Raw genomic sequence first — 10,323 nt, 5'->3', positions numbered from 1 at the left:
TGGAGGCCAAGATGAAGAAAGGAAAGCTAGAAAGGACCGTCACGCACATTTCACAGGTTGTTTTGAAACCCTGATCTGGCCCATGCTCTGCTCCTCTGCTTGGATCCCATGGGTGCGCAGAGCATGGATTTGGAGTGCTGTTAGGACCTATGTGCAGTCCCACTCCCCTCTCCCGCTCCAGCAACGTTGCCTGCCCACAGGCAATGTTATCTGCCCACAGGTGAGTGCAGCATCACCTGCCCACAGCATTCTGGCTTCAGGTAATCAACTACCTACCACTTGTCCTTCCTTCCACCATCCTCTTCTTCAAAGCGATGGGTACCTGGACTTTCCGAGCTGTACACCACTGCTGTGGTCTGGACCCAGTGACAGATCCTCTTACTGGAACTCTGTAGCTCTGGAAGTGGGCTGCAGGGAAGCCCCTCTTTCCTGGCAGCCTTGAAGACCAAGTGCCACCAGCAGCTTTCCCTGGGTGCTGCAGGGATACGTCTAGTACTGGAGAAGCCTCGAGCCATCAGCACCACTCTTAAAACACCTCCAGAGGGCCCTTGGTTATTCAGAGTTTCCCAGTGCAGCTGCAAGCAGCTTGTTGGCAGAACCCAGCCTCCACCACTCCCCAGGGCTCTTTCTCTGCCTGCTCACAGCCTCCAGCACCTCTGTGGACAAGGAGCAGCCTTGTACGGATGTGTAAGCTTTCCTCCCATGCAGGGCTGGGATTGCATTTGGGAGAGAGACAGGAGCAGATGTCCCTAGGCACAAGCTTCTTCACCCATCATTGCTGCAGGACTTTTGGGGATGCGAGGAACAGCCTGCCTGCCAGATGGGATAAGGACCCAAGCCCAGGGCAGAGTGTTCAGCACAGCAGGAAGCAGCGGGATCCCCCAAAACCCCCCTATGAGAAGCCAGGAGGGTGCCATATGGCATCTGCAGCACGTGCATTGTATAATCAGCAGCCAGAGGTTGGTTGGACACAGCTGTTTAATGGATACTTCCCAGTACAGAGCGGAGGCTGCAACACCTTATATCCCCAGCTGCCTGCTCGCTCCAGTCATGTTCCAGCCAGCCAATGCCCCACCTCAGACCCAGCACCTGAAATGTTGCACTGGCACATCTCCCGGCCTCAGGTATGGCCTGAATCTCTGTGATTGTCTCACAGCTTACAAGGGAGGGAGTTCCTGAAGGGGGAAGGGAATGCCTAAAGGGGGTAGGGAGGCCCTAAAGGGGTGAGCAGTGCCCTGATTTGGGGAGGGGGAGCCAAGCGGGATGGTGTCTCCATTGCCCAGGCTGAGGAGGTGGTGGTGAGGGCTCGCCAGGTGGGAGCAACCAGACCTCAACCCCAGAGTGCATGGGGCAAGGTCTGCAAGGGGCCCTGGATCAAGCCTGCCCTACTGCCTTGCAGTCTACTGCCTCACCCCCACCCCGTGAGGCCTTATCCTTGGGGCTGGAGGAAGGATCCTCGTGGAGCTTTCCTACCCTCCAGTCACGGTTCCGGGCTGCTGGTGGCTGCCAGCCTGCGGGGCTGCCCTGAGGGGGACCCAGGGATGTCAGCGCTGCGGGGTGGGGATGGCCTTGCTGCAGTGGGGCCCTCTGCCCTCTGCCCCATAGCCTCCATGGCCTCCCCACTGCAGGGCCTCCATGGCACCAGAGGCATGCCCCAGCCAATCAGAGCGCTGCATCCAAGCCGGTACCTGCTCTGGTAACCGCAGCCAAGCTCAGCCCGCACCAACCCCGCTCGGGCGTCACCTAGCAAGTCCAACTCGGAGGCAAGGGGAAAGGAGGAGCAGCTGCTTTCCCGCCAGCCAATCAGCAGCTGGCTCCCCACTGGCAGAGGGCGGAGAGCTGCGTGGGATTGGCAGGTGGGGAAAAGGGGGCGGTACTTCCCTCAGCCAATGGGATGCAGGGCCGGTCGCCATGGCAACGGGCCTCCCTGTAGGGCGGCAGGGAAGGCCTCGCCAACCAAGATGGCGCCGGGACGGGTAGGCAGGGGACTAGGCTGGCGGCTGCAGATGAATGGCAGCACTGTTCGGGCGGGCTGCCAGGATGTAGACGACATTCTCCTGCAGGAATCTGGGCCAGTCGATGGGCCTGTGGGGCAAACACTGTCACCTCACAGGCCCCGGGGGGACAGCTTCAGAGTGACCTCCCCAGTGCTTGCCCTTCATGATGGCGTGCCCCCCACCCCAGAGCCGTCCCTCACCTGGCTTCCTCCTGCTCCGAGGCCAGCAGTGTCTTCTCCTGGCTCTTGCCACTGCCACTGCTGGCCGGGCTGCTCTCTGACATGGGCCCAACATGGCTGATGCTGCAGGGTGACAGAACGCCGTTCAGCCCTGCCAGAGGCAGTGGCTGGCAGGGAGAGGGTGTGCAGCATGAGGGAAGGGCTGCAGGCATGAAGGAGGAAAGGAGGGGGCTCCTCATTCCATACCAGGGTCCCCTCCATACCTGACATTGCAGGATGGTGTCTCCTTCTGGTGCTTGCGGAACCAGGCGTGCTGGGCCTTGTGGCACTCACCCTCCCCGATGAAGCCATTGCCGTCCTGGTCCAGGGCCAGGAAGGCTGCACGTGCCCGCTCCCGTTCCTTGACTGTCAGCAGCCGCAGCAGGGAGTTCTGGGGACAGAGGGGAGCAGGGAACACCCAGGTTTGGGGATCCCCCACTACTGGCTGTGGAAGATCTGGGCAAAGCCCCAGGGTCACAATCAAGTTGTGACAGACATCCCAGCCCTGTGGCCATACCGGTGGCCGGAGTTTCTGCAGCAGCTGGATGGACTCGTGGGAGAGGAAATCTGGCCACTCGATGTGCCCCTTCTTGTCAGGGTCCAGGGCGGAGAACTGCAGAGTGGCTCGCTCCTCCTGTGCCTCCTCCATGGGCCGTTCAAACTGCTGTTTGTGCACCAGGTGCTTGTAGTGCAGGAAGTCGTCCAGTGTCAGGGAGGTTTCTGTGGGGGCACATTCGGGGCAACTCTTACACCAGCCTTCCCCCCGGCACCCTGAGCATCCCTCCCATTTCTCCTGCTTCCTCGCTATGGGACATGCACAGCTGCTACTTTTTGCACAGCTTGTACCTTCTGGCCTCCAAGGTGACACCCCATCCTGGGAGCCATGTGCAGGGTGAGCAAGGGCTCAGCCCATCGCATCACAGGGAGGATACGCACCTGGGATGATCTTGCACTGCTGCAAGGTCTCCATCAGGCTGTACATCTCTTCCTCGGTCAGCAGGAGGTTGAGGTTGTCCTAGAGAGGAAAGCAGGGGGAGTGTTAGCATCCAATGGTGGCAGGGGGGTGAAGAGGCGTCAGTGTCCCCAGCCCCATGGTGACTCCCCATTAGTGTTGGTGGTGGGAGCTGAGGAACTGTAGAAGACCCATCGTCCTGGGGCAGATCACATCATTGGACCCTAGTGGGCACTCACGCAATAATAGCAGCTCCAGCCTGTCTCGGTGTGTGCTGTCTCTGTCACCTCCACGGCACTGTCATTCTGCACGTAGCCCATGCGGCGCAGGCAGCCATCATGGTACACCCGGCTGCAGATGCGGCAGGGGAAGAGGCTCTCGGCTGTCCACACCTCACAGATCTCACACATCTCATCATTGAGGACCTGTGGAGTGATGCTGCAGCTCAGCACCATGGGGTACTCAGCGTGGCTCCCCAGCTTGGGGGCCCTACATCACTGGTGTACACTCCTGGGAACAGGAGAGCAAATTCTTGGGTTAGTGGGAGGAATGTCTGGCTTGGTGGCCAGGTAGCTTTATAGGAGGGTGCATGGGTTCACAGGAATGAAGGGAAGGTGGAAGGGTATGGCTGTAGGGTTGGTGGGTTGCAACTTCTCTGGAGTCCAGCATTGTAGGTGTGGATGACCAGGCTGTTAGGCTGTAGGTTGGCTGGATTACAGGCTTATAGGTGTGGGTGGATGGAAGTTTTGATCTGAGAGTTTGCTGGCTGTGTGTGAATGGACAAGCTGTAAAGTTGTAGGTTGGCTGGAGCGCCAGCTTGTGGATGTGGGTGGATTGTTGCGTAGGGTTGCAGGTGTGGGTTGGTGGCTATAGGATTGGAGGCATGCATGAATAAGCTATGGGGTTGTAGATTTGCTGGGCTGTGAAAGTTGTAGCTGTGGATGGTCAGGTTAGTCTGTAAGGTCCTGTGAACAAACATGCAGAGTGGATCACCCCAGAACAGGAATGATCCTGCTTCCATATTCAGCCCTGCTGAGCTGCATGCGTGCCATGGCCAAGCCTGTTGAGCCACCTAGCTCAGGGGAGGCTGTGACCGCGGTGCAGACATCAGAGATGCTTGCACACCACCTATTTATCTCCAACCCTGGCCTCATCCCTACCACCCTGTCCCCATGCCTGGCTGCTTGCCTGCTCCCGCTGCTCCAGGCTGATGTCCAGTGGCTCATCATCGTGCAGCTCTCGCTGGGGCCGAATGAAGGCGGGTGGTGTGAACCTGCTGGCTCGATCAAACTCCTCTGGCTCCACACCTCGGCCATCCCGCAGCCGCTCCCAGGCAGCCTTGCTGGCGCTGACCTCTTCTGGCTGTGAGGGCCCAGCAGATGCCTCCTCCTCTGCCTCTTGCACTGTCTGCTCCAGAGTTCCCCGGCGTGTGCCCCCAGCCTCTGCCCTCCTCCGTGCCACTGGCTGCTCCCGCAGCCCATCTTTGAAAGCTGACACAGCCAAGCTGACCTTCTGCACCTTCTCCACCGTCTGCCGCCTTGACATCAGCACCCCCATGGCTCTGCAAGGGGGAAGGGTGCTCAGTGCTAAGCTCTTGTGGTGTAACGCTGCACCTTACTGCTGTACCACTGAGACAAGTTCCTGGTTCCCAAAATGTGTACCAATGGTAGCATACTGGGAACTGTGCTAGGATGGTGACCATGGTGGCTGTGGGGAGCAGGAACCAACCCCATGTGGAGATCTGAGCATGGAGAGTCTCAGTGTTGGGGGACCTTTCCTCACCCATCCTGGATCTGCAGCTTCAGCTTAACAAGAATTGCTTGCAGGCCCTTTCCACAATAGACCAGTGGATCCCAGAGGACCAGGACCACTTGTAGCCCTGCTCTTTGCTTGCATCCCAACAAAAAAGTGTCTTTAGCCCCCTGAAGGTACAACCTGCCCTCCCAGCATCTCGGTGCAGCAGAGCTGGTGCTGGTTCTCTTACCTTCCCTAAATTTATTTTCACCCCCACATCTCTCCATCTCTCAAGCTTGTGTGTATGCATGTGTGTGCATCGTTGCCCTGAGTGCTGAGCACCCTGGAGTCCTCAAAATGTGGCATGGGGCTGGCTCCTCCCAGGGGAGGCTGGGCCGTTGGAAGAGCTGTGAGGTGTAGGAGGGAAGTGGGCTTGGGGTGTGTGGACTCCAAGAAGAGACTTTAGGGCAGCACTGAGGGAGGAGCAGTTTGGGGCAAAATGGGGAGGGCAACAGTGGCAGCAAACAGGTTGGGCTCTGTCTCAGTGCAGGTGGATATGATCCCAGGCTGCACGAGTGTGAGGATGGAGTGAGCTGAAGCTGGAGAGAAGGAAAATTTGTTCTCCAGTGGTGTGGGGCATAGCATCACCCTATAGGGGTCCCAGCACTGCCTTGTGCATGGCAGGAGTGGAGTTGGGGAAGATGCTGCAGCCAAGAGGAGCTTCCAGCCTGCACTCAGGGAGCCCCGTAGCCTCCCTGTCCTTGCTGGAGCTGTACGACTGGTGGCAGTCAGTACCTATGTAAGGGAGGATCATTAGTGCAGCCATCTCCCAGCCCCTCCGGCCTCCGCAGCACGCCAGGAGGCAGGAATGTTCCTGGGGAACAGGATAATTAGCAGCAACGATATCACCAGGATTTCGCAGTGGCAGGATGACCCAGCTCTGCAGACACTGCTGCAGCAGGGAGCCTTGGCACGGTAATTACAGCTGCCCCACATCTGAGCTGAGCGTGCAGGCAGGCAGCAGATTGTGTCTACACCAAAGCTGCCACGCAGCGGATGCGTGGCCCTGCACTCCCACTCCTGCCTGGCGAGCCCCTGCTGCACCAGCCCTGTACACGTGCATGAATGCACACGCACATGCATAGGCATGCAAAACCAGACACTACTGCACACACATACGCATGTAGCTTTCTGGCCCCTACAATTCTAGGACCATCTATGCACACATTCTCACATTCAGTACTGCGTGTGCACGCAAGGACCCCATCCCCTGTGCAAGGGGGACATGTGTGTCCCCAGGAGCCATTCTGCAGGCTTGGCACATGTCTTGGGAGCATGCACACGTGGGAAGGGGTATTTGCACCCATCAGCCCCCGCACCCAGCTTGTGTCTGGCACCCAGCACAGCTGCCTGGGCTTTGCAAAGGTGGGAGCGGGGAAAAGCTGGAGGCACGTGTTCAAGCCACAGCAGCAGCATCGCTGCGGCTGTGCTGGTGGGAGGGAAGATACCTGGATGTCTCTGCCTCCTTGCAGCATGGCCACCCCCTGCCCAGGTGGCTCAGAAGCCCATTGGCCATGGGTAGGGTCAACTCTCCTGCCAAGCAGCACTGCAACTCTGCCTGCAAGCCACTGAACAGGGGGTACAGCAGGGAGAACTCCTCAACCTTATGAGCTGCCCTTGTAGGTTCCTGTCTCCCTGAGTGTTCCTTGGCCTGCTGCTGGCCTCATCCTGTCCAAGGACACAAAATAAAGGAGAGCACTTGGTACACCAGTCTTCCCAGTAGCTTATGTTCCCGATTCACAGCCTGGGCTTGTGACATGCCCCATGCTGTTGCTGGAGGGTTCCAGCCCACCTTCCTGCCTCCAGTCCCTGGTGATCATCCTCTTCCAGTGCCAACCTGAATGTCCCCTGCCACCAGCTGCTGCATGCCTGACATTGAGCCCAGAGGCCATCACACTTCTGTCATGGCTTGTGTCTCTTCTCAGCCCTGCTGGCCTCCCTGTCTCTGCTAGAACTGCATGGCTGGACTCCTTCCAACCCAATTTTACCCCTCTCTGGGTGTCTCTGCAACAGGGTGCCCGCACATTTAGGGGCTGAATGGCTTCACCCTCATCTCCATCACCCAGCCAAACCCAGGCCCAAAGCACCCTGGAAACCCCAGTGCTGCATTGCTCTCCCCAGGTCCGTCCTCTCCCAGTGTCCCCTGGATGTGATGGGGACCAAAAGCACCCTGCCCCATAGTAGCCCAGCTTCCTGCCACATGCATCCTGATGACTGCATCCTGCATCCCCAGGTGTCCCCGAGGGAAACTGACTCTGTTGCTGTTTGTGGCTGCCCTTGGAGATGCCCAGCAGTTCAAGATCTGGTGCTGTCACCCTGCTTACCTTGGTCTGAAGCACTGGGGCCTTGACCTTGCTGCCGGGCACCAACACAGGGCCTATTTTTAGGTTGTAGCCATCAAAGAGCTAAATCTGAGCTGGTTTTGGCTGCAAACACCCAGCTCAGCTGAGTCCTGCCAGGGGCAATCACAGCGGTCGTGGGCATCTTCCCTCTTCCTTTCCTTTGCTTCGATCATCTACATCCTGCCTTTATCCCCCAGACTGCACTGCTTCCCTGTGTTCTTCTGGTGGCAAATGCTCTTTGCTGCTTCATCTCTGGAGTGAACCACAGCGAGGAAGCACTTCATCCCCCTAGCACTGATGGATCATTCTTCCCAGCTCATCAGGGCACTCTGCACGGGGAAACTGAGGCATGGTTGGGATGGGGCCAGCATGGGGGCATCCTGGGAGGAGGGAGCTGGGCTGGCCTTGGCACCAAAGCCTTGTGCTGGGTGTGGATATACTGGCTTTGGCTGTACACAGGGGGGGGTGACGGCACAGGTGGATGTGTCATGAGTGGGTGCGGAGCGGCACAGTGCAGCGTAGGCGTAGTGGCGGCTGCAAGCACAGGATGGATGCGTCGGGGACCAGCTGTGGGTGGATGTGTTACGGAACAGCTGGGAGCACGGGGTTGGTGTTACAGCCCAGTAGGGTTTTGGGGGGGTGGCTGCAAGGGCTTTGGGTGCAGGGTGGGCAGCAGCTCAGTGAGCAAAATGAGGTCTTGGCGTGATGCAGCCATGAGGAGGGGCATTGGTACCCCTTGTACCAATCCTGAAGGGGATGCAGCAGAGATGTGTGAGGAGCAGGACCCCCTTGGGGAAGAATGCACCTCCTCCGCCCTCCTTCCCCCCACCCAACACTGGCTCCCGTGGGCCAGGACAGCTCCTTGCCCTCACGAGTCTCACTGTGATTTAACCCCCCATGCTGTGCCTGGGGCAGTCCTGGGGCTGCAGCCCTGTGGGGAGCAGCGTTAGGAATGGAGTGCAGGTGCGGGTGACAACCCAAAGATCCCAGGACCCGAAGCAGCTTGGTCTGAAGGGCAGTGAGCAGAGCTGGGAGGAGCCCATGCTGCTCTGGCACAATCCTGCCCACTGCTGCCTGCCCAGGGCACCCCCACATCCCATCCCCTGAGCTGACCTGGGCAGCCAGGGGTCCCCAGAGGGGTTTGGCAGCAGCCCCTCGTCCCTTCTCCCTGGCAGATGACACGTGCTGGGGCCAGGATGCTGTCAGGGCTGCTGCAGGGAGGTGACCTGGTTGCAGTGTGGCAGAAGGGTCGGCGGCATCCAATGCTGGTAGCAACCTCCTCACCCTCTGCAGAGGCATGGGAGGTCTGGGGGGTGGGCAGAGCCCCAGCTGTGCAGTGTCTCTCTCCTGGGGACACACGGCTGTTGGCTGCTCTCCCTGCAGGATCAGGCTGCCCATCCTGCCGCACCATGGCTGATTTTATAGGTGTGTCGCATGTTTCCATCTCCCAGAGGGGGATGAAAATACCATGACAGCAGAGTCCCTTCCCCTGCAGCAGACACAGCTCCCACCCAGCTCCCCACTTCTCCCCCTCATCTTCTTCCCCAGCACCCACATCAGAACCCCAGTGCCTGCGCAGGACCCTTCTGCACTGTCCACACCCCCTCTCTCAGGTGCCCCATCCCAGGTGTCACCCTCCCCGGATCCAGGACTCCAGGGTGACCCACCCATGGGTGTCATGATGCATGGCCAGCCCACGCCACTCACCAAGCAAAGCACCAGCAGCAGCAAAAAAAAAACACTTACCAGGGTCCTGTTGAGAGCACAAGTCCTAGAGAGCTGCCCATACGATGCCCATCGCCGCTGTTCCCGGCCACCACCTCCTCTCCACCCTGCGGGTGCTCACTGCATCCCGCGCTCTGCGCGAGAATCCGCGCCGGGGGAAGGAGCAGCGAGGCTGGTATGCGGAGAGCCAGAGCCGTGCGCTGAGCACTGGAGGATGCAGGAGACAGCGAGATGCTGGGAGCGGATGCCGGTGTCTAGCGCGCGCGCACACACACACACACACACACACACACACACACACACACACACACTCGGAGGAAGCAGGGAGCTTGTGACTGGGGCTGAGCAGAAGCAGCCTGGTTTGCTGTCCCTGTACCAATTGCTGCCTGAGCTGTGTTAAACAGCTATCTGAGAGATGGAGCATTTTTTTTTTAACTGGGCTGGCATTGGCTGAGAGATACCAATAAAAGCTTTCCCTGCAAATCTTCTGGACCCGAGGCTGTGCTGCTTTTCTTAGAGACAGCCTCAAAGACTACAGAGCTGGGGCTGCTGCGCTGGTGCAGGAGCAGAGGGCTCCCTTTCCACCCCAAGATCTTCCCTGCATTGAGCCCCAGCCACAAACTGCATCCACTTTAAACCACTGTCTGCTACCCACCCTCTTCCACTGTGGGGCAGGGACACGATGGTTTCTGGCTCCATCCAGCCTTGTTCTCCCAGTGCAATGCAGTGCAAAGGGTTTTCAGCTCTCCCTTTTCCCAGGACTGGAGGGGTGCACACTGCAGGGCTGGGGGCACGCAGGAGTGGTGTGGCAGGAGGGTGGGTGCTGGGCTGATGAGGAGAGGGCACCTCCCAAGCTCTGCTGCTGAAGGTGGGATACCTGCTCCATCCCCTTCACCAGCCTGTTAAGGGCAGTCACTCAGCCCCTGACACCCTTCTGCTATGGGTACTGCAGGCTGAAGGCTCTGCTTCCCTTTTTGGAGGTGCCCACTATATCTGGGGTTGATTTAGGGTGCTCAGATCCCTCCTAGAAGCAGCTCTCAGCAGTGCTCTGTGTAGCCCTGCTTGAGCATGGTGTTGGACCTCCAGAGGTCCCTGGCCACTGTCTGGGCTGGGTGCCAGCCCTGTGGGAGCTGACACTGGTCCCACTGCTGCAGGACCAGCTGCAGTTATCTACCATACCTCCCTAAAAATCTATCGCATCCCCTCACTGTCCAGTCAGGAATGAGCTGAGATCATCTGCAGCTCGTGTCACCCATGGCAGCTCCAGGCTGCTGCGCTGGCACTCGTGGCTCCTT

At 58.9% G+C, this 10,323-nt stretch overlaps 1 protein-coding gene across 1 annotated transcript; it reads right to left on the bottom strand.

The window, feature by feature from the left end:
• PHF24 (PHD finger protein 24) lies at positions 961-9,442 on the bottom strand. The gene is made up of 8 exons (XM_021381539.1): positions 9,050-9,442; positions 4,356-4,728; positions 3,407-3,592; positions 3,152-3,230; positions 2,733-2,935; positions 2,440-2,606; positions 2,198-2,299; positions 961-2,085 (listed from the first exon to the last, which is right to left on the bottom strand). The coding sequence occupies exons 2-8, from the start codon at positions 4,722-4,724 to the stop codon at positions 1,989-1,991; spliced, it is 1,203 nt and encodes a 400-aa protein (XP_021237214.1). The 5' UTR covers positions 4,725-4,728; positions 9,050-9,442; the 3' UTR covers positions 961-1,988.

This window comes from Numida meleagris, chromosome Z (assembly GCF_002078875.1).
Source record: "Numida meleagris isolate 19003 breed g44 Domestic line chromosome Z, NumMel1.0, whole genome shotgun sequence".
Taxonomy (NCBI): domain Eukaryota; kingdom Metazoa; phylum Chordata; class Aves; order Galliformes; family Numididae; genus Numida; species Numida meleagris.
Note: the sequence above shows the minus strand (reverse complement) of the source record. Positions and strands in the feature narration are given on the sequence as shown.

Coding starts and splice junctions, on each gene's coding strand:
- PHF24 (XM_021381539.1), bottom strand. CDS start 4,724: ATGGGGGTGCTGATGTCAAGGCGGCAGACGGTGGAGAAGGTGCAGAAG. Junction 2,936..3,151: donor GCAGTGCAAGATCATCCCAG/GTGCGTATCCTC, acceptor GTGCCCCCACAG/AAACCTCCCTGACACTGGAC. Junction 2,607..2,732: donor TGCAGAAACTCCGGCCACCG/GTATGGCCACAG, acceptor CTCTGTCCCCAG/AACTCCCTGCTGCGGCTGCT.